At 37.8% G+C, this 23,429-nt stretch overlaps 2 protein-coding genes across 2 annotated transcripts; both read left to right on the top strand.

Moving 5' to 3' along the window:
- The first annotated feature begins 1,249 nt into the window (after positions 1-1,249).
- On the top strand, positions 1,250-7,183 carry LOC135673752 (long chain base biosynthesis protein 1a-like). Its single transcript, XM_065183018.1, has 13 exons — positions 1,250-1,448; positions 1,752-1,963; positions 2,079-2,173; positions 2,445-2,536; positions 3,513-3,606; positions 3,694-3,766; positions 3,867-3,999; positions 4,606-4,780; positions 5,122-5,262; positions 5,344-5,439; positions 5,523-5,664; positions 6,497-6,624; positions 6,702-7,183. Exons 2-13 carry the CDS (start codon positions 1,858-1,860, stop codon positions 6,876-6,878), a joined length of 1,452 nt encoding a protein of 483 aa, XP_065039090.1. The 5' UTR covers positions 1,250-1,448; positions 1,752-1,857; the 3' UTR covers positions 6,879-7,183.
- A 2,652-nt stretch (positions 7,184-9,835) lies between these two features.
- Positions 9,836-10,795, top strand: LOC135674979 (NDR1/HIN1-like protein 26). Its single transcript, XM_065185241.1, has one exon. It carries the CDS (start codon positions 9,935-9,937, stop codon positions 10,559-10,561), a length of 627 nt encoding a protein of 208 aa, XP_065041313.1. The 5' UTR covers positions 9,836-9,934; the 3' UTR covers positions 10,562-10,795.
- Positions 10,796-23,429: the final 12,634 nt, after the last annotated feature.

Here is a 23,429-nt window from a genome sequence, read left to right as displayed (position 1 = left end):
ATCGAAGATTGTAGTTAAGAAGCCTTATGTCTGTCTGTAGCAAGTAGTCCACTTGCCTGCGTTTGGTTGTCGACAAATAGGCATCTTTGTGGGGTTGTCCATTGGGACATTTCGGTGGTTAGTGCACAATTATCTAAGTGATAGATTTAAATATTTGAATCCGTGTAAGTGTGTTTTCAGCAATTTAATTTAATTATCATAACATTACTCTAGCTAGAATTGACTAACATCTATCTGCTGAAATCAACCTGGTTAGTGAGAGCTTAATGATTTACAAAGATAATTGCAGAGATGAATCTTTTCAATAAAAGGTATTTTTTGGTTAATTATATATTATCTTCTATATTTAGATCTTATTAACATTATAGTTTTTGTACTTAAAAAAATTTACATTGAAATTTTTATTGAAAGTGAAACAAATAATTTTAGTTGTCTTAACGTTGTATTGACGAAAAATATTATATGGTACGAAAATGATAGAATAAAGAAAATAATATTATTTATTTTATTTAAAATTATACAAAAAAATTAATATAATTTTTTTTATGTATAAAAACATATTCGGTCTAACTAACTAACTATATAGTTAGAGTAACACGTAATTAGCCCTTCTTTCCACTAAGAGATCTATCTCGCAGAGTGGTGGTCAAGTCAACGAAGCTGAGATCATGCGACGCCGTGCCCGTGATTCAAATGCTTCGATGGTGTTGCCATCTCGTTAATGATGGGAAGCAGTGGTTGGCTATTGAAGCCACACATAATAAACACGAGAGCGACTTCAGGGACGGTTGAGGCACGCCATAATAACGTTGGGCGGAAAGTTTAGACTCTTTGAACTTTGACTTGACAGCCGCTGCCGTGAGAGATCATTCACAGTCAACCCCGTGGATCGGTCAAAGTCCTTCTATTCCCTCAAAAGTATAGTATATATAAATATACACCATTATTGTTCCTTTAAATTTCAATTTAACAATATATCTACAGAGCTTACTGACAGTTATTTGACTATTCAATTTTCAAAATTAACGAGTATTTTTGTTTTTTTACTTTATTGTCTGTGGATTTGTAATCGACCCCATAATCGCACGGCACTTTGGCGTACCAGTCTGTGTTCCCGCTCACGTGTCCACCATAGTGGGACCCGCACGTTCCGGTCGAAACAGGTATCAGGAGTTCGGTCACGCAAACCGACGAGCGGCCGTTTCGCCGTTCAATAATATACCGGAGAAAATAGAAATCCCATCATTGTTGACCTCTTCGGTCCGTCGTCAAGCTCCCCAAGGAGGACCCTTTCCCCCAGTCCTCCAATCCAATTCAATTCAATTCCGTAAACACCTTCGCTTGTCTCGATCTCTCCCTCTATTATTATATATACATCAGGCGGTTCGCACAGCTTCAGTCTCAGACAACCATCGCTTCGATCTTTAGCTAGGGTTGGGGCTCCGCAGGTGCGTCAGAATCACCTCGTCTTTACCATTACTTTTGGATCGCTGGGCTGCTATTTGGATTCTGTTGTCTTTCTTATTCTGTCGACTGACTAGAATTACATGTAAAAGCCCTCTTTTTGCAATGAAGAGAAATTAGATCGAGTTAATTATGATTCCAAAGAGAAAATATGTTTCGTCTTTTGCTTTGTTTGAGGTGGAATTTTGTTTGAAGTGTCGATCTGCTGAGGAATTGATTTGGGAGCCACTTTTGTAGGAAATCGCCCTTCATTTCAGATAGTTTTTTTCTCTCTCTCTTTCCTCCAGATTTACAGAGTGCCATACGAAGGAATCGGTTGAAGTTTTGTTTGGTGGTCTGCAACTGTGAGTTTATTGGCGTATTCTGCCCTCTGTCGAGTTCACTGCGGAAGTCATGGCTTCGGCTGTTATGAATATGACCACAGCAGCGTTGGATTGGGTGTCGGTGGCTTTTGATGCCCCGCTTGCCCGAGCAGTAGTCTTTGGGGTGCATATAGATGGTGGGTTGTCTTCTTCCTGCGCTATGAGAATTGAAATTTCTCCTTTCCTGATACAATTAAGCGTTTGTTTAGTGGCTAAAATTTGACTTTTCTTTGGTTTTGCTTGTGATTGAAGGGCACCTGGTTGTTGAAGTGCTACTTGTTGCGGTCATACTGTTCCAGCTCACCAGAAAAAGCTATAAGCCTCCCAAGAAGCCACTTACAGAGAAGGTTTGTCTACTATTTTTGAGTTTCTGCTTTTCTAGATCGATGGTCTTTTGATTCACCAGTTTCTTATAATGAACTATCTATATATGAGATATCTGCACACTTATTCTAGAATACTTATATACATAAGAATAATCTTGTCTTGAACATTCTTCCTTTTTCTTTCCTTTCTTGTTTGCCTATGTTGAACATTTATGTTGTTCATGAAGTGAGCTTGTTTTGAAATGATAAATTTAAGAGAAGACATTTGAGAATCTTATGTCTCATGACACAGGAAATAGATGATCTTTGTGAAGAATGGGTCCCAGAACCCCTTCATCCATCTATTTCAGAGGATATGAAGGTTGAACCGCCAACACTGGAAAGGTAAAATGACTTCTGAGTTTCTTTGTAATGTTCATGAATTTTAAAGAAATCTTTTCTTAGTATATGCTTGGCAGATTGATCTTTGCTAATTAGGATGTATGTGAAGTTTCTAGTATTAAGCTCTAGATAATCGTGTGCTACAGTGTGTTTCTTGCATATTAACACATGACCTGTAGCTTCAAGTATTTTACTTAATCTATTTTGGTGGAGAATATCATTCAAACTTTTTACTTTTTGGGTTCTTATGTGACTTGAATTCAGCTTATTTTTTCCCTCCTTTTAATTGGGATTGGAGTTCATATTTGTGGCAGATTATTTTTTTGGAAGAAACTAGGTGCTTCTTTTCAAAAAGATTCTAGTAGTTATACATATTATTCAATTATGAAAGGGATTGAAAAGGGAAACACAAGTTATGGGTATTATAAACAGGACCAAGAGAGTGATTGGTACCAACATTTAAACCAATACTGGTCCATTTGTTACGAGCCTAATATGATGTCCTTTGAATGCTGTAGATTTGACGAGCCTAACTGATTTGTTTCATCCGTGAGTCTCAACAATTCTGATTCGGGTGATTTAAAATATTTTGAGGCAAACACTAGAAAGTAAAGGTCGAAAGGGTAGATCAGTGGACATTATTCGTAGTGTCCGAGATGGTTCAAATGGAAAGGCATATCAGGAGTTTTGTGTGTCTTCTCCTTGGATTTCAAATGAAGAGGAATTCAAATTATCTATTTTCTAATTCCTGGTTATGGTTTCTAGGTTCTCCTTGTTGATCTTAAGTTATCTGAAAGGCATATCAGGAGTTTTGTATGTCTTCCCCTTGGATTTCAAATGAAGAGGAATTCAAATTATCTATTTTCTAATTCCTGGTTACGGTTTCTAGGTTCTCCTTGTTGATCTTAAGATATCTGAAAGTTGAAATTCATATGTACATGGAATTTTGTTCCTTCTAACAAGGTACTGTTTGATACAGTGCTGCTGGGCCCCATACGATAATTGATGGAAAGGAGGTTGTGAACTTTGCATCAGCAAATTATCTTGGATTAATAGGCAATGAGAAGATTATTGTAAGAATTAAATTTTTATTTTTTTCCTCTGCATCAATCTGTGTTAATATTTCTCAATGAAGTTTTCATAACAAGTATCTGTTTCAGGATTCATGTGTCAGTTCCTTAGAGAAATATGGTGTTGGCTCTTGTGGTCCTCGTGGCTTCTATGGAACAATTGGTATGTCTCATTCTTTTATCAAGAATTTTAATGTGTTTTCTTGTTAACTTCTGAAACATCACTAAAATCCTTGTTCTATAAATTATTACCATTATTGCAGATGTCCACCTTGATTGTGAGGAGAGAATTGCAAAGTTCATGGGTACCCCAGATTCGATCCTCTACTCTTATGGAATCTCAACCATTTTCAGTGTCATTCCAGCATTTTGCAAGAAAGGAGATATCATCGTTGCGTAAGTCAATTTTCCCTTGTAAAATCTTTATATAAGTGTTAATCTTAATGTTAATCACATTGTTTTAAGATGTGCCATGTTCTATCATTTGAAAGTGTGAACTTCTCTTCCATTTTCTTCTTTCCCAGTTGGAACAAATGTGGTTCCATTGTGTTCTCTACATTCTAGAACTTCCAAAATTTTGTAATTTGCATAGACATTTTCTCTTTGTGCTTACTTCAGACATGAACTGGAAATGATTGTCACAATTCTGTATCAGTGTACATCATGTAGCATTTGAGGGTAGGTCTATCCTCACCTTAAGGCTGATCCATGACGAGGAGGACAATCATATGGGTTGTTCACATCTAAACCCTCTGTGGATCCCATAGTGGTCGATTGCCTTTTCATAGAGAAAGAAACATGATGGTTCTAATGAATCAAGAATTTTCATTTATAATGATGTTCACATGTTTTGATGTCTTATACGCTTTGGTTCCTTGTTTGTATTGTTCCACTTGAGTGATTTATTTGTATTGTTTTCAGCATGATGTACTGCTTGGACATAAGACAAATTCAATTGTTCTTGGCAGAATAATTTACTAATGCATTATCTTGTTTTTACAGAGATGAGGGTGTTCACTGGGGAGTGCAAAATGGGCTTCATCTCTCAAGAAGTACCGTTGTTTATTTCAAACACAATGACATGAAATCACTAGAGAACACTTTGGAGAAATTGACTCGGGGAAATAAGCAAGCTGAGAAGATACGGCGTTATATTGTTGTCGAGGCTGTATACCAGGTATGCATGAGAAAATGAGCCAATTGTAATCTTTTTACAGTACCTTACTGTATCTGATATACATACTTGCCTGTTCCATTCAAGCATTTGGGTTTTACCTTCTTACTGCAAATTCTGTTGTCAGTCTATAAAATAGTTCATTTCAACCTGTAAATTTTTGTGGTCTTATAATAATCTCAAACTCCTCCTGAAGTAGACTTTTTAGGAAGGTATGTCTACAATTTTTTCAGCTTCAGCTTACTAAATTTTAAATGGGTTTCAGCTATAATTTTTAAAGCATCTGAAGCAATACTATTTCAGTTCTTACATCTAAGAGTCTATTGTGGTTTTGATGCGTTCAGAATTCTGGTCAAATAGCCCCATTGGATGAGATTGTCCAGCTAAAGGAGAAATACCATTTTCGGGTGATATTGGATGAAAGTCATTCATTTGGTGTACTTGGAAACTCTGGACGAGGTCTTGCTGAATACTATGGAGTTCCTGTAAGTCAGCTTTTAGTATTTGTTTCATCCACAGACTACATGTCTGTCTACCATGCCCTCTAAATTTGATTTATAATGCAGGTTGAGAAAATTGATATAATAACTGCTGGTATGGGTAATGCATTGGCAACTGATGGGGGTTTCTGCACTGGAAGTGTCAGAGTTGTTGATCACCAAGTAGGGAAACATTGATTTTTATCTGAATTGCACAATCCTGTAGGCTCAACACTTGACTGACTAGTGGAATTTTGATTTTGCAGCGTCTGAGCAGCTCTGGATATGTGTTCTCTGCATCTTTGCCTCCTTTTCTTGCAAGTGCTGCTGTTTCTGCAGTAAATTACTTGGAGGGTAATCCCTCTGTTCTTACATCACTGAGGAGTAACATTGCTCTATTATGGAAAGGTGAGTTCTGTGATAAATTGCACAATGCTTTTGCTGGTTGTGTGCAAATCTTTTTATGTCATATTATGTATTGCTATAACTAAAGACGACTAGATGTGTCACGTTCTTATCTTTAGCTCTCTCTCTCTCTCTCTCTCTCTCTCTCTCTCTCTCTCTTTTCCTCCCTACTGCCATACCTTGCTTCTTCTCCTTCCTCCTCTCTCCTCTCAGTCAACTGGATTTCCCATGGAATAAGTACCCAGTAGAAACCTGTAACCAAGAACTTCTGGTGTGATGGTATGCTTCATGCATTATGCCTATTTATGGTTCAGGTTTATGTATTTTGATCTTAATGGGCCCTGCCATAAGGTTGCTTCCATCTGCATAGGTTTTCATTTCTTTTGAAGTTCTCTCCAAATGGAGCATCCTTGTGCTAGCCTCCAAACAGTGTGATCATTTTGGGATGACCAACCATGCGACCATTCATTACCTGGATTAAATCTCACCTTTTGCGGCTCTTTCCAGTCATGATCACCAACAGACAAGATATGGGATCTAGACATGTACCCATTCGGAATCTGAAATGTTGGCCTTGTTATCTAGTAATTGCAAATTGTAATTTGATTTGCTACTGGGCATCAGAAACTGTAGGATCTCATGGCAATCAATTATTGGTGAAGTTTTTTTAATGTTGACTTTATTTTACATATTTGGATGCTGCATGAAGCACCAAGTGTTAACAGATACCTTGTCTAATAATCTCATGACATGATTTTGTATGGTGTGTTTGTTGATACTTGTTATCTTGGTAGTTGTCTGGGTCTGATAAATTTATTGCTCTATTGGAGTGCAGGATTGTCAGATGTACCAGGATTGACAATTGGGAGCCATCCATTATCGCCCATTGTCTTCCTTAAACTGAAGAAGTCAACAGGTTCCTCCAAGGGTGACTTGGAACTTCTCAACAATATTGCTGATAGGGTGAGTTAAGTTTTAAGTAGATATGTAATAACTGTGTGCATCACAAAACAGTCTCTGACAATTCTTGGCCATAGCAGATGCTGAAGGAGGATTCTGTTTTTATCGTGAGCACAAAAAGGTCTGTTCTGGATAAGTGCCGCCTTCCAGTTGGTATTCGCTTGTTTGTTTCAGCAGGTCACTCAGAATCTGACATTCAGAAAGTATCAGACTCATTGAGGAGAGTTGCAGCAACGACTCTGGCCGAGCATCTTTGAGTTTACCTCACTGCAAAACCCCAAGTAACTGTTTGATTTGTCCATTTTACATTCCTGTATCCTATTTTAGTCATTTCATGGAAAAAGGTCAAAGAAAAGAGAAAAGAAGAGCGGAAAATCGCAGGGTTTCAAGATGACTGTCGATTAATAGTTTATTGTTGTTCAACCAAATTTTAGACTTGATTGATTGTCCTTCTGTGTAGATCAAGAAAGGTACAAATCTGTTGATTTTTGTTGTCTTATTGAAGTAATTTCCTTGTAATTCCATGGATGGGAATAAAATAAATGCCAATTCTTCTCGATTATGAGCTTGTTTGAACAATTGAACCCAAGTGCACGTGTTTTATATCTGCATTTCTTATTGGATTCACATCACATGCATTGTCTTGCTGTTCCATTTATCGAATAGCACAACTAAGTTTGCTATTATTATCATCTACTTCAACATATACTTATAATTCAGTCTATGAAATAGTGGAACAATGTGATTTCAGTTTGACAATTTTGATGTTTGCACCAAACTACTATGGCATTTCTGCCAAACAAAGATTTAGAAAGCCCACTGATTGAGGTGAACAGATTGCAAAACCAATCATCTCTTCATCTTTCTAAATGCTAGCAATCATTGGTTAGAGAAAGTTGTTCTTGACATGAAATGAGTGCTTGCTAACTGGAAACACAGGCAATCAATGTCCACATGAACACTGAACATTGCTACCATCCTGGTCTTGTACGTTTATTTGCCTTTTCAATAACCTATGGGGGCCTCATTTGGTGGATTTTGAGCACCCAAAGAATGGCAACCTATACCAGATGGCATAAAATATTTAGTCTATTTTTCATACCAGAAACATATGATTACTGCCATAACAAAAGGATCTCCTGATTGAAAAGCTGCTTTTCCCCACATATTTTAGTTATCATTTTTTCCATTGACAAACTACCCAAGTTGCAAAACTCATAATTGTTTAGGAAATTAGATCATTTCCTGTGCATCCATCTACTGAAAACAGAAATTTCCTTAGCTGCTTTGCTTCAGATATCTTGTAGTTGGTGATCTAGATGGTAGAAATGTCACCATGAAACATGTTTGCATCAGGATCTGTTGGAATCAATCACATAAAGGAGGTGTGTTTTCTGGTGGCCTGGTTGGAGTATCCCTAGTGAACAATAACTGGGCAATATCAGGGAAATGAAGGATGGTTGCATCAGTGATCAATAACTGGATTTAGAGGTGATCAGAATTATTCTTATTGCCCTCAAAATATCCATAGAGCTGACTGACATTTATCTGTGCTTCATGATTGCATAATATTATATTAACATTTGGCCACACTGCAAGTAACCCAAGGAAGCATGACATGCACCTCCAATTGCTCACCCAACAGCACTAAACTCTGTGGCAAAAGGAAATGACTTTTGGGGACCCCATTCACCTCTAAAGCAGGTGTACTAATGATTCCCAAAACACTACAAAAAAGTTCTTTTTCTGTTCTCTAAAATCCCCCTACCTTTCTTTGTCCTCTTCTTGTCATCAAATTTGATGAAACATAAAGTAGACATAAAAGCTAAATGTTCACCATCTTTGTGTGTGTAGCAAAATTATAGCAAAACTAATTGTTCCATGTCCCTTTTCTTTATTTTCTTTCAATTCATTCATTGTCAATCTAAGAAGTCAGTGACAAGAAAAAAAAAGGATAATAGAACTATTCCTCTCTCTTATTTTTCCTCCACCTTTCAAATCTCAACATAATAATACTGTAGTCCAAACATCAAATGCAACTCTAGATAGTGCATAGACTGTTCCATTTTGGATGGATTTGTATGATGGGCAATTGCTTGTAGAGGAAATAGATTTGATGTGGGACAGTACAGATCATATACATGAGATTATGGCTGGCTCACTTGCATTAGCATTTGACTTGATTTGTTCTGTTTCTCATGTCATTATTGAGTTTTCTGGGATGGATTAGTTGGACCTTGTCTCCTCTCCTCTCCTCTCATCACCATGTACACATCCTTTTTTGCCTTTTAGCTAAATATTCCACACTTTCTTCATTTGTTTTTAATTTATATATTGTTGAGTAAGAGTTTCAGATTTAATTTAAATTTTTTTCCCCCTTTATAAAAATCTAGATAACATATTTAGAACTGAGAGCAGAGCAATCATTCCTTGTCTACTTCAGTTCAGTATCCCATTACGTCTTCCCAACCTTTTCCCACGGATGTTTAATTTAGCCTCTCCTCTTTACCACTTTAGTTAGCCAGGTTGAGGTAGCAAACAAACATCAAACTCCTATATTATATTACAAGATGTGATCCCACTTTTAGGTCCAGATGCGTACAAGTTAGATGATCAAAATGCATCCCTCCCACCACTTACCATGAGCTGCGATTTCAATGAACTCCCTCCTCTGAGACCTGAAGAATTACTTACCTTTTTAGTATAGCTTGGCATGCACAGTCATTCAGACTGATCAAGCTAAAAAATAGTGACCAAATCTGAGATCTTTGTACGATATGAGAATTATTTCCTAGTTAAATCTCCATAGGTTTACGGTAAAGATCGACAAACGATCCTTTAATATATTGATGAAATTTACGTTGCGAGCGTCCGATGACAATGTCATTCGATAGGAAAGATAAATAATCCTGATATATCTATATATTGAGTAGAGAGAGTTTTTGGTATCCGCAATCCTGATATATCTATATATTAATACGATGGGTTTGATTTGTTACCTCTTGTCTTTTTCTATTATTATTGAGATCCACCAATCATATATACGATTGTGCTTAGATCCATACACCATAAATGCTAATCCTGCAATATAATTAGAGAAATATATGGAGAAAGAGGAGACACCATGTACCATTAAACCCTATCGACAAGTCAAGAGCTTAGGTGCGTGGGGTCTTCCACGAACAATTGCCTAGCTTTGTGCATGATCATCATGACTCGCCCACCACCCTCCCTTCTCATATTAAAGCCTTCCTCAACCTCTTCTCCTTCCCACCGCTAACTCCTCTTGCTTACCTTCCGACCTCCACAGCAAATGTCTCTTCTCGTCGCCACCTCACCCAAGGACTGCTCCAAGAAAGGATTCCACCTCAACAAGAAGCTCCTCTACGGCTTCTCCGCCCTCCTCGTCTCCATCCTCTCCCTCGTCTTCCTCGTCTGGCTCATCCTCCATCCCACCAAGCCGGAATTCTACCTCAAGGACACGGCGGTCTACGAGCTGAGCCTCGCGTCGCCGCCTCGCCTCCTCAACTCCACCATCCAAACCACCATCATCTCCAAGAACCCCAACGCGCGCGTCGGAATCTACTACGACCAGCTACACACTTACGCCGCCTACAAAGGGCAGCAGATCACCGCCGACTCCGCGCTGCCGCCGTTCTACCAGGGCCACCAGGACATCAACATCTTGTCTTCCTCGCTGAACGGGATCAGCATGCCGGTCGCACCGTCGTTCGGGTACGAGGTCAGCCGTGACCAGACTGCCGGGAAGCTGTACCTCGAGCTGAAGCTCGACGGGAAGCTCCGGTGGAAGGTGGGCAGCTGGGTGTCTGGGAGTTACAGGATCGATGTGGATTGCGTTGCTGTGATAGTGCTGAGACCCGGGGGCGATCCAGGACCGATGAGTTTGGTGCAGGGGACTCGGTGTTCTACCACCGTTTGATGGCCAGTAGTCCTTATGGTCTTTCTTGTTGTTGCTGTTTGGGAAGTGGAGATGACATGGGGAGAGTTAAAACCTGGCTTGCTTTCTGTGGGGAGGAGGATGATGGGGTTGTGAGTAGATAAAAGAGGGAAAGCCAAGTGGGATGACGTGAGTCGAAGCATGCAGCTAATGGCAGCAGCACTTGCTTGGTTATCTGCCTTCTTCTGTTCATTCATTTCGGTTTCTTCTCTTTCACTTGTTTGCTGCTGTAAGGTTAGTAGTGGGGGACAGCGAAGATAAAAGCTTGGGCATGGTGGGCAAAGGGAGTCATCTATAATTCATCTGTTTCGGATACCATTACAAACAAGAAGGAGATCGATCGGATAACTATAACTATAGATATTATCTTTGGTGAAACCTTTTACAAGTAGTAGTAGCTTTAGATATTATCTTTGGTGAAATCTTTTAGAAGAACACACCTGAGAGTATAGCTGATGATGACATCGATTGGGGGCTGCAAACTTTTTAGTCTGTAGCAGAATTATTGCTCCAATTTTTGGTTGGTTGGTTTCAAGTGGGCATCGCAATCGAGTTGTCTTTCATTTCAGTTCATTGGCCTTTAGTTAAGAGTGTCGTAAATTTAGGCCACACCAACTTTGTAGTTTGTCGGATCACAAACCCAAGAACAGAGATTTCTACCTATTTAGTCTGATCCAACTTTAACCCACCCAACATGTCTTCTCCTCTCCTCATTTTAGAAATTAATGATGGGTTTCATGTCCTATTATTTTTTAAAAAATTAAATCCTTATTTTTTCACAAGGGATTAGAAAAATAATTAATTATAAATTATATCCTATAATTAACTATGTTTAGTATTTTGATTCTTATATTTTTAAAAATTAAACTAAGATTTTTATATACTTTTGAAAGTAAAATATTTAATCATGTTTTTTCTCTCGTCGTCGATGTTGTTGACGAAAATACTACACGTGCTCGGTGATAAAACGAAATAAGATAAAATCAACACGTGCTTAGTGATAAATCATACATATTTCTATTAACAAAGTTGATAACATGAGAAGAAATATGATTAAATGTTTTACTTTCATAATTACAATGTTGAAAGTATAAGAATCATAATATTTCACTTTCATAATTCTAAGAATAATATATACTTAGTCTAAAATAATAATAATATTTTGTATGAGTGAATATTTTTTTTTTATGAAAGTAATGAAATTTTATATTTGGGCCTAGAAAACTCTAATTTCTTAATGAATAATAAAAACTTATAATTCTAATTATAAAGATAATATTCATATGATTCGACACTCTTTATTTACGTCTTAAAACATAAAATTCAAAGAAAAAAATACTTATCTCGAGCGAAAACTTTACATCGATTTTTTTTTTTAATCTCAATCTCTCCGGATATAACATAGAAAAAACTCATAAACATTCAAATTCTTATTATTCTTTTTTATCACACCATATGAATAAACATACTAATCAATCCTTTTATCTCCAAAACCCTCTTCTTCTACAAATAAGAATCTCTTCGAATTTACTTTTTTCTTTTCTTTTACCTTAAGAAATCCAAAAACACTCGTCACTCGTCAATTCAAACACAGAATGACAATTGTTAGTGCAAGTAAAAAGATGTTGGAAGAGTTATAAGCAAGGAGACAAACCACGGCGTCGCTATCTAATGATGGAGTTGTTGGGGGCACGGCGCTCACATCGCAGAGGGTGACGCCATGGCCCCCCTCCTTCCCCGTGGAATGGAAGAGTGATCACATTGCAGAGGGTGAGCGAACAGTGTTTCAGAGCAGCAGAGCAGTGTTTCCAAGTGAGTGCCACGCAGAGAATCGTGCCAGGAAACGAACAGCACAACTTGACAAATGGCTAAAGGTTTGGGGTCCATCACCGCCGATGGTGATCGACTTGGATGGCGCCTTGGTGGCTAAGGAACTCCGGTTTTTGAGTGACGTGTTGAACTAGATAGGAAGAGGGGATGGAGTTATTCAAAATAGAGGAAGAGTATCACAAGCTTTAATCTATTATATTTCTCTCAAAAAAAATATTTTTATAATTTTAGAAACTCTTTTATACTCATGACCCAACATATGGGGTTTATATAGTCTCCAAAGATACATTATATTAATTGTATTCAAGATGAATCATTCTCTTTCAAGAATCAATAACCAATTTGACTTATCCTTCTATAGACTTTTAATCCATTTTTTCTTCTTTATGTAATGATTTTCCCACTTGATGCAATGAACCTTTCTTTTGATGAAATGAACCTCTTTATGACACTTGAACAAGTTTAATTACAACATTCTCTCCTCTTAAACAAGTTTCTTCCGAAGTTGTTGAAATATTTCAAATTTAAGAGGTTTTGTAAGTATATCAGTCACTTGTTCACTTGTCTTGACATGATGTATCTCCACTTCTTTATTTTTGATATGATCTCTTATGAAATGAAATCTTGTATCGATATGCTTCGATCTTTCATGATAAACTGGATTCTTGGCTAAGGCAATAGCTGATTTGTTATCAACATAAATCTTGGTTGACTTCTCCTATGGCATATGAAGTTCTTGGAGTAATCTTCTTAGCCATATTGCATGACAAACACTAGAAGAAGTTGCTATATATTCTGCTTCACATCTTGATAGAGCAACGATTCGTTGCTTTTTTGAAGATCAAGTAAATGTAGCTTCACCAAAATAAAATATAAATCCAGTTGTACTCTTCCGATCATCGTAGCTTCCGGTCCAATCACTATCACTATATCCAATGAGCTCTAGCTTTTTAGATGATGAATAGAACATTCCATACTCAATTGTTCCTTTGATATATCGTAAAATTCTTTTAGCGACATTTAAATGAGATGTCTTTGAAACTTCCATAAATCTATTTATTAAACCAACTCCAAATAGTATATCAGGTCGAGTGCATGTCAAATACCTTAAACATCCAACTAGACTTTTATAATAAGTTGGATTAATGTATTTACCTTCACCTTTCTTGGTCAACTTGGTACCATATTCAACAGGTGTATCTGTAGGATGACAATCTTCCATAGAAAACTTCTTTAAAACCTCCTTTGCATAATTTTCTTGTGAGATAAATATTCCTCCATTATCTTGTATAACTTCGATACGAAGGAAATAAGTCATTAAGCCCAAGTCGGTCATCTCAAACTCCTTTTTCATAGAGTGCTTAAAATCTTTAATCATAGAGCTACTATTGCCTGTAAATATTAAATCATCTGCGTAAAGGTATATAAACAAGATATATTCATTAGAGTTAGATTTCATATAGAGAGCATGTTCATGTGGACATTTAGAAAAATCATTTTGAATAAAATAAGTATCTATTCGAGAATTCCATGCTCGTGGGGCTTGTTTAAGCCCATAAAGAGCTTTCTTTAACTTGTATACTCTGTCTTCTTGTTCTTGAATAATAAAATCATGGGGTTGTTGAATATATACCTCTTCTTCAAGAACTCCATTAAGAAATATTGATTTGACATCCATTTGTAAAATATTTCATTTCATTTGAGCTGCTAGAGAGATAAGTAATCTTACTATCTCCAATCGAGCAACTGGCGCAAATACTTCTTCATAGTCAATCCCATATTGTTATTTATATCCCTTTGCAACCAATCTGGCCTTGTATTTCTCCACCTCTCCTTTTGCATTGTTTTTTGTTTTGAAGATCCACTTAACACCGATAGCTTGGTGGTCTTCTGGAAGTATAGTAAGCTCCCATGTATTATTTTTGTTAATGGCATGAATCTCTTCATTCATAGCTTGTCGCCATTTTTCATCTCTATAAGCTTCTTCAAAGGTTAATGGATCATATCCTGCAAAAAGACAAAATAAAGAAAGTTCATCATTGTTAGTATCAATCATTCGAGTCACATCATATAGGTCCTGAATCGGTCTTATCCTTCTTATAATTGGACTTCTTGAATCATGTGACCTAGTTGATCTAGGTTATGATTCTGGCAAAGCCACTTCGGTGCTTGTTTGTATTGTTTCATCTTCTTCTAAAGCTATAGCTTTCTTATGCTGCTCATCACTTTTCCAATTCCAAATCTGTTGTTCATCAAACTCAACATCTCTTGACATCACAACTTTATTTGTGATAGGATTGTAGAGTTTGTAACCACTAGAATTCTCTGGATAACCTAGTAAAATGCATTTTTGACTTTTATCCTCCAATTTTGTTCTCGTCTCTTCTGGTATCTTGGCAAATGCAACACTTCCAAAAATCCTCAAATGATCAACTCTTGGTGTTTGTAAGCTCCATGCTTCTTCTAGTGTAATATTACCAATTCGCTTTGTCGGAAACCTATTAAGCAAATAAACTACACAAGCAACAGCATCACCCCAAAATTCTTTCGAAATTTTTCTTTCCTTTAACATACATCGGACCATATTAAGGATAGTCCTATTTTTTCTTTCTGAGACACCATTTTGTTGAGGTGTGTATGGCATAGTGAATTGATGTAGAATTCCATTGTTTCTACAAAAAACTTACAAATTCATTTGATATATATTCACCACCCCTATCTGTTCTTAAACATTTAATCTTACAACAACTTTATCTTTCAACCAAATCCTTAAATTCTTTGAATTTGCTTAAAACTTCTTTCTTTTCTTTTAACATATAAACCCAAGTTTTTCCACTATGATCATCAGTGAAGGTAAGAAAATACCTGCTTCCTCCAAGTGATATTGGATTAATAGAGCCACAAACATCTGAGTGTACTAGATTAAGTCGATTTCATGCTCTTTTTGTCCTTCTCACTTTGAAAGGCTTTCTTTCTTGCTTACCCATGACACATACTTCACACAATTTTATTGGGCGATCAATTTTTGGCATTCTTGTCACCATATTATACTTCTCTAGAAGTTTCAAGCCTCAAAATTTAAGTGAGCATATCTAAGATGCCAAAGTGTAGAAATATCCTCAATATCAGCTTTAAAACAATTTGATTGATCAAAAATAGTTAAATACAGAGGAAACATTCTATTCTTTGCCATTTTCACATGTGATATCAGTGTTTTATTCTTATCACGAATTGAGAGAGTCATATCTTTCATCTCAATTTCATAACCTTTTTCAAGTAATTGTCCCAAGCTTAAAATATTATTTTTCATATCAGGAACATAATAAACATCTGAAATGCATACTTTCTTGCCATTATTAAGTTCAAGGAGAATTTTACGTTTGCCTCTTACTGGTCTTTGAGACAAATCGTCAAATATAATGTTCCCGGAATAACTTGTATCCATTTTTGAAAATAACTCTTTAATGCCACACATGTGATTTGAAGCTCCTGTATCTAGATACCATGTCATAGAATGATCCTCTTTCAAATTATCATAACTCATTAATAAAACTTGATTTACATTCTTTTCTTCCTCAACAAAATTTGCCTTATCACCTTAATTGTTAGGATTATAATAATATTCATAAGAATAATGTCCATACCTTTTACAAATATAACATTGTATTTCAGACCTTTTAGAGTTTCTACCACGTCCACGGCCTCGGCCACGTCCTCGACCATAACCTCGGCCTCTTTGGCTAGAATTTTTTCCACCACCTTCATTGTTTGGAGATTCTTGATTGGTCTGATTTCTGCCTCCTCTTCCTTTTTGTCCTCGTCCTCTTCCTCTTTGAGAATTTGATTCTCGTTTATTTTCAAGAGTAAGCTTCGTTTATAATGCTTGCTCCATAGTTTTGTCTTCTCCTCTTTTTGTAATCTTTTGTTCATGAACTTGAAGGGAACCCATAAATTCTTCTAAAGATATTTTTTCCAAATCTTTAGATTCTTCGATCGCAACAACAATAAAATCAAATTTCGGATCTAGAGATCTCAATATTTTTTCTATTACTCTCTGATCATTTACTTGTTCACAATTTCGTCTCATTTGATGAACAATAGAAATGATTTTTGAGAAGTAATCAGAAATAGTTTCAGAAGTACCTTGTTGTAATTTCTCAAACTTGGCTCGTAAAACTTGTAGACGAAGTTTCTTTACCTTATCAACACCACCGAATGCTTTTTGAAGCATTTCCCAAGCCTCCTTTGAAGTATTTGCTGGAGCGATAATCTCGAACATTGTATCGTCAAGCCCTTGGTAGATCGTGAACAAAGTTTTTTTCTCCTTCTTCCTTCTTTCTTTGAGTTGTTTTCTTCCTTCTGCATTCATTGCTCCTTCTTCTACTGGACTTGGTTCTACAAATCCATCTTTTTTACAAACTCTCATATATCTTGGGAGCCTAGAAGAACCTTCGCACCATATGTCATAATTTTCTTTTGTCAATCTGGGGATCTGGAGTTAGATGACACTTGAGGAAGTGGACATAGCTTAACCTATGCTCTAATACCAAATGTTGAACTAAATAAGAAGAGAGGATGGAGTTATTCAAAATAGAGAAAGAGTATAACAAGCTTTAATCTACTATATTTCTTTCAAGAAAAATACTTTTACAATTTCAAAAATTCTCTTATACTCATGATCCAACATATGAGCTTTTAATCCATTTTTTCTTCTTGATGTAATGATTCTCCAACTTTATGACACTTGAACAAGTTTAATTCCATGATGGAGAAACTGTAGATTTGAAGTCTTCTGCCACAAGGCTTATCAAAAGCTAAATAAGCTGTCATTCTGTTGATCACTTCTGTCTAAAGAGAAATGGCCCATTGTGATGATTACATGCAAAATGATGAGCTGAAAACAATGCTAGATTCACTCTCATGCATATCCAATGCATCATGTTCTTTGCCTCTATCCTCATGCTAGATTAACTCTGATGCTATTCGTCATCAACAGACTATATATAATCTGTCTTTCGTAAATGATTCCTTCTCTCTCATGTTCTTTCACCAATGTACATGACTCGAGCAATACAGACAAACAGACGTATCACACATCAAAAACTGTACGTTCTCAGCTGCATTTCGAAATGTTTAGTACTTCGATCATGATTGATTCTCTGTATCATGGTTTGACTGTAGAGGCCACTGCATTAGCGACGACTATCGAGAGCCAATGTCAGGTTTTGGGCAGATTTTGTCTACCAAAATGTGCTCGTATCAGTTCTTTGTCTATTCCCAGAATCATCCACTTGCTCTGAGCTCATAGATTGATGCCATCTGCAATCTAATGTCAATGTTTGCTTTGCTCAGCAGCAAAACTAATGTCATCCGCATGAAGTTGGTGCCACTCACGTACGATCTCGGAAGGTCCGAGGAAGAACTGTGGAGTTGCGGGGGATCATTTACCGACGGGGTGAGAAGCCTGGGCTCCGCGATGCGATCATGGGCTCGTGTCGCATGGGGCTCAAGTACCTCGAAGCTGTGGGCGGCGTGAAACTGGTGGCGAAGAACAGGACGCCTCTCTTGTGTTCGTGCATGGAGGCCTTGACGTCGTAAGAGACCATGATCCCATTCGATGTGATCCGATAGTGTGCGCGGGCTGTCCGCGAGATGACTTCCGCATCATCTTCAGCTCGATTTAAGGTGTTACTTGGTATCGATCATAGCAAAAATTCATTTTGGAGTCTCTTTCGTAATTGTTTCCCGGCGAGCTTTTTCTTAATTTCCTGTTCGAATTACCCCCGTGAAAGATTTGATTGATCTGTTCAGTAGATAGTTTCCATTTGGATTGGGAAGAACATGTGATACCTTTCATGAGAAGAACAAAATTTATCTGTTAGCTAAATGACAACACATCTAATCGAAATATCGATCTACGATTTTACGGGTTGACCGTGGTTTCTATGTCAGAAGACTGACATAAATCCAAAGAAGATTTCTTGTAGTGTGAGTATTGTCAAAACTTGCTTGTCCTCTGGTGAGACTTTGATACCTCATTGAATTTGTCTTCGCTGTCAGACATCTTCTATTACAGCTCGTCAAAAATACAGGAAAAAGATTTGATTTTTATTAGTTCAGAAGATAAAATAAGTTTGAAATCTCGGTTCTGATGATCTTCTCGTCTTCTTCATCTTTCTCCAAAATGACACCTCCTCCCTCTTTATAGTTTACTGGAGTGCTAATTGCTGTTGAAATTGGCAGGACCTGCAAACAGTGATCAATGAATGCTACATGCTCTTCTGCCAAGTTTCTTTGCGCTGCTGCGGCATGTGTGATCTCATTTAATGCAGTTTACCCATAAAAAGGAGGTGCCAAAGAGACATGCACAAGCAGCAGCATGCAACGATCAGGGAAGCCATAATGGCCTCCTGCCATTCCTCTATTGCTCCTGCCGCAGACACATTGTCCGCGGCAGAGACAGCAACAGTGGAGCCAAAGTTAGTCGCTACAAGTGGATGACATGGCTTCCTCACCGTGGTTTGCTCTTTTTAGTTGCAGCTATGCTTCGGAAGAGATGCCATCCACTCTAATCGTGCCGCTGTGAGCACTACAAGTGCAGCAAACTTCTCTCTTCTCTCTCCAGCGAAGGATGTAGGCTTCTCTAACGAAATGAAGCAGACAGATAAAAGAAGGTGAAATGTAGTGAGCAAATCTTCTCACTGAAAGCATAAATCCATGGATCATTGTTCTGCTGCATCAAGCTCTGAAGAAGACACTAAAGGGAAGTGAAAACGACCAGAGAGCAAATCTCATCACCAGTGAAAACATCAACATTCACGAGCCATCATGGATTCTTCCTTCCTTCTCAAAGGCCTTGAAAAAGTAAGGCAACCTACCCACCATCATCGCAGGAAAACATTCCCCTGTCGACAGACCAAACGAACACCAAGACCCTTCCTAAAAGAACAGGGAAAGCAGAAGCTACAGAGACAGGAAGCCGGAGCAGCCATCATCAAAGTTGAGCGCATAGCTATAAGGGTCGTAGTGGAAGCTGAATCGCTGCTTGCTTTCCCTTCCTTTCGCCAGCTGCCTCCTTATCTCCGCTCTGAGCCTCCAGTAGAGGCTCTTAAACCTCCTCTTCCCTCCACCCAGCACCACTCCGGCGTCTCCAAGAGCTGCCACGGCCATCTCCACTTCAAAGAACGCAAACGGGACAGGACTTCGACGAAGGAGTTGCCTCGTCTTATTCTGCCCTCGGAAGAGCGGGGACAGGTGAGATAGAAAGAGGCTTCTTGGGCAAGTCTTGCAAGTATGGTGGAATGTCAAGCTATATAGGACAGAAGAGGATGGTGAGGATGCTCCTTTTGTCTACCCTTGACTTCGATCCAGCTCTCGCTGTCACAAATATAGTGCATCACACCGCATGGGACAAAGCGATGTCCCATCTATTGTCTGATGGATATGGATAGATGAGACGTTTATGTTTCATTGTTTCGGAACACGTTCAGGGCTGGCAATAATGTTACTCGGTGTTGGAAACGAAGGAGAGGTGTAGGAATCGGATACGTGGATGTTTGGCCTCGAGAACGAAAGTAGGTGATGCCGAAATCGACCACCTGCGGCTCTCGGCTTCAATCTGCTCCGACAACCAAAGCTAGTTTGAAAGCAATTGCACGGACAATGTATCTCGTCATTAATTCTTCTCTATTTGGACGCATGAATGTTTCGCTGAAAGCTTACGTGATTCATCGGCTTCTTTATCATTTTGTGGTGCTGCAGTGTTCGCCTGGAAGGCATTCTGTATCTGTTCATGTGGTTTCAAGCTCAAGATCAAGCGAGGACCCAAAGGAAACAGAGTGTGCGCTGTTCCATCAGTTCGAGTCGAGACAGGGTGAGGTCAAGTGGCCGCCGCCGCCGCTGGTAGGGTTACAAGTGGAATGTGAAGTGATGCTTTCAGAGGCCACAAGGCAATTGATCGAACGACTGGGGGAGGTAGCTTTTGGGCGTCTGCAGTGCTGCCTCGGGGTCGCAATATTCCGACTTTTAATGCGAGTGGGCGTCGAGACCGGCGGACGCAGGGATCCCGTCCCTCCTCGTCCGCCGAGCACGCGAAACCCAACTCGATTCCACGCTCTGTCCACACCACCATTTGTGCCCTGGAAAAGACAGGTTAACGTCAAACTTCACTTGGCCTTTTGCCCATCTCTCGTTTTCGCCACCCATCATGATGCAGTATTATTTGAAGCCAGATGACAGTGATTGCTAACGGAAGAACGCTGTCCGTCGGCCGATCAAGTCAAAAGGCTCACGTCCCGCTGTCAGAAAAGGGCAGACTGAGATGAGGCCGTCGTCCGTCCCACAGCCCTTCCACAGTTCCCAGTTTCCGTGGCCGTCGCCGCACCGTCCATCGAACCCGCTCGCGGGGCACGTGAGGCGACCTTTTCCGAGTATTTCTCAACAGTTCTAAACACAAAAAAAAGGTGATATTTAAATATGAGATTTTATTAAACGACTCGCTTTTATTCCAAAAAAGAAAAACTTTTTATAATTGTTTTTACTCAAAAAATATTTTTCGAAATTATTCTAACTTAGGGAAAGCAAAATAGAAGAAAATCAAAAAAGGAGATTTCTATTCTCACTAGAAATGAGGCATATTTACTGAGTATAATAGAGGAAAAAATTACTTTATTTTTATCATGTGTGAGAGGGGTAAAGAATAAAAGAGGACTAAGAAAATAAATTGAGAAAATAAGATTACATATATATTATCTTACTCTTTACAAATTTTTTACCATTTCTAACCCATTAAAAAGTAATAAAATAATATTTTACTATTTACAATCCTTCTAATTTTGTTTTTGCTATTTACTTTTTTTTTTCTACCTTTTGCACACCCTATTGGGCAGTTTACAAAGATTCAAAATATAATATCTTTTCAGTTAATACAACTAATATGGAAGATGATATCTTATAGATTATTACATTATATATATATATATATATATATATATATATATATATATATATATATATAAATATATATAATCATAAAAAATATTAACTTATTATATTAAATATTAAAAATTATTACTCATCTCATCCTCTTTAATATTTAGTTCATCCTATACTTGTTTTTTTCATCATTTTAAGTCATCTTTTAATATTAAAATAAGGAGGAGAAAAAAAAAGATTATAGATAAGGAGTAAAAAGATTTTATTGAAACTAAATTATAAATTAAGGATATATATATATATATGTTAAAATTTTAAATATAAAAATATAAATAATAAAAAGAGGATTAATAATAATATTTTTTTGGTAAAAATCAAATGAGGTGCCATCGGATAAAAGTTTCCGTAAATGACAGCCAAAGGTTTCTCGTGATTGAGCCCTATGATGGGGATATAAACAAGAATAACCTTTGTATATGAACAAATACTAGAAGACCATAATACGCAGCGGAATTAAATGGAAACACAATCAAATATAACACCAAGATATACGTGGAAAACCCCTTCAATGTGAAGGGTAGAAACCACGGGGCAAACTAGAGATAATAATGAATATATAAATCTCAATCTCTTGCTCTACACCCTAGCAACAAACACAAGAGAATAACTAGGATACAAGGATCACGTCACTGCCTACAATATCTAAAATCTCCCCAAGTAATCACAGCAAGAGTTTACTGTAGATTTGATCTAACTTGAGATGAGAATACTACTAGATGATTGAGAACAATCTCTCTGCATTGTCCTTGTCTTCTTCCCTTTCTTTCTCTTCCTTTTCTGCCTTGTTTTCCTCCTTTTATTTGGAATCACGTAGTTATTTTCTTCTCCAACGTTGCTACCTTATTTATGCCTTTTTCTGCCTAAAAAACGCAGCCACCACACCCCTCCTAATATTAATTAGGGTTAGGTTAAAAGATAGTGTGGGTTGTGGGCTGCCCAAGCCCACTATGGGCTGAATCTATGGGCTGCTAGCCCAACAACCTCCCCCTTCAACCCATAAGGGAGGTTGTCTCATGACTCCTCAATGTGAAGCCATACAGATCAGTTATCGATATATCTCCTGCCTTTCTTTTGGTAAGATCTTCATTCCATTTGGTAGCAGTACCAAATCATAAGTATGGTTCTTCTGAAGAGCATCCATCTCTTCTTGCATAACAACTAACCACTTCTCTTTCTGCCCACTTTCAACTGCTTTCTAGTAACTCTCTGGTTCACCTGGATCAGTAAGCATCACATACTCATATGTATAGTATTTTTTGGAAGGTTGACGTTGTCTAGAAGATCTTCTCAACTAAGGTTCTGCTGGAACTTGCTTTCAGACGTCTTCTTGCTCAACATGTCCTGCAGGTATATCAACATCAGGCTCTACACCATCTTCCTACACATCTCCCCCATCACCCTGATATACTGGAGGAATAACTGGGTCACAATATGCTAATCCTTATGCAGAAGTATTGGCTGGTGCCTTCTTCAAATCTTCAAAAGTTTGATCCTCAAAGAAGACTATATCTCTGCTTCTAAACACCTTCTGCTTTTCTAAATCCCAAAGCCTGTAACTAAAATGATCATGTGAGTAACCAAGAAAAATACATTCTTTAGTTTTACTATCCAGCTTTGGCCTCTCATTATCTGGAACATGTGCAAATGCACGACAACCAAACACTCTCAAATGCTCGTAGGAAACATCTTCCCCTAACCATACATGCTCTGCAACATCACCATATAGGGTTGTACATGGTGATAAGTTGATCATATCAACTGCAGTCCTCAAAGCCTCATCCCAAAACCTTTTGGGTAGCTTGGCCTGTGAAAGCATACATCTGATCTTTTCCATGATGGTGTGATTCATCCTCTCTGCAATTGCATTATGCTGAGGTATACCAGGAACTGTCATCTCATGTTGGATCTCATGCGACCTGCAATAGTTATTAAATAATCTTGTATACTCACCACTATTATATGATCTTATGTATTTCAATTTCCTTTCTGTCTCCCTTTCAACCCTGGCATAAAACTCTTTGAAGAC

This window comes from Musa acuminata, chromosome BXJ1-5 (assembly GCF_036884655.1).
Source record: "Musa acuminata AAA Group cultivar baxijiao chromosome BXJ1-5, Cavendish_Baxijiao_AAA, whole genome shotgun sequence".
Taxonomy (NCBI): Eukaryota; Viridiplantae; Streptophyta; class Magnoliopsida; order Zingiberales; family Musaceae; genus Musa; species Musa acuminata.
The sequence above is the reverse complement of the archived record's forward strand: the minus strand, read 5'-3'. Positions and strand labels throughout refer to the sequence as shown.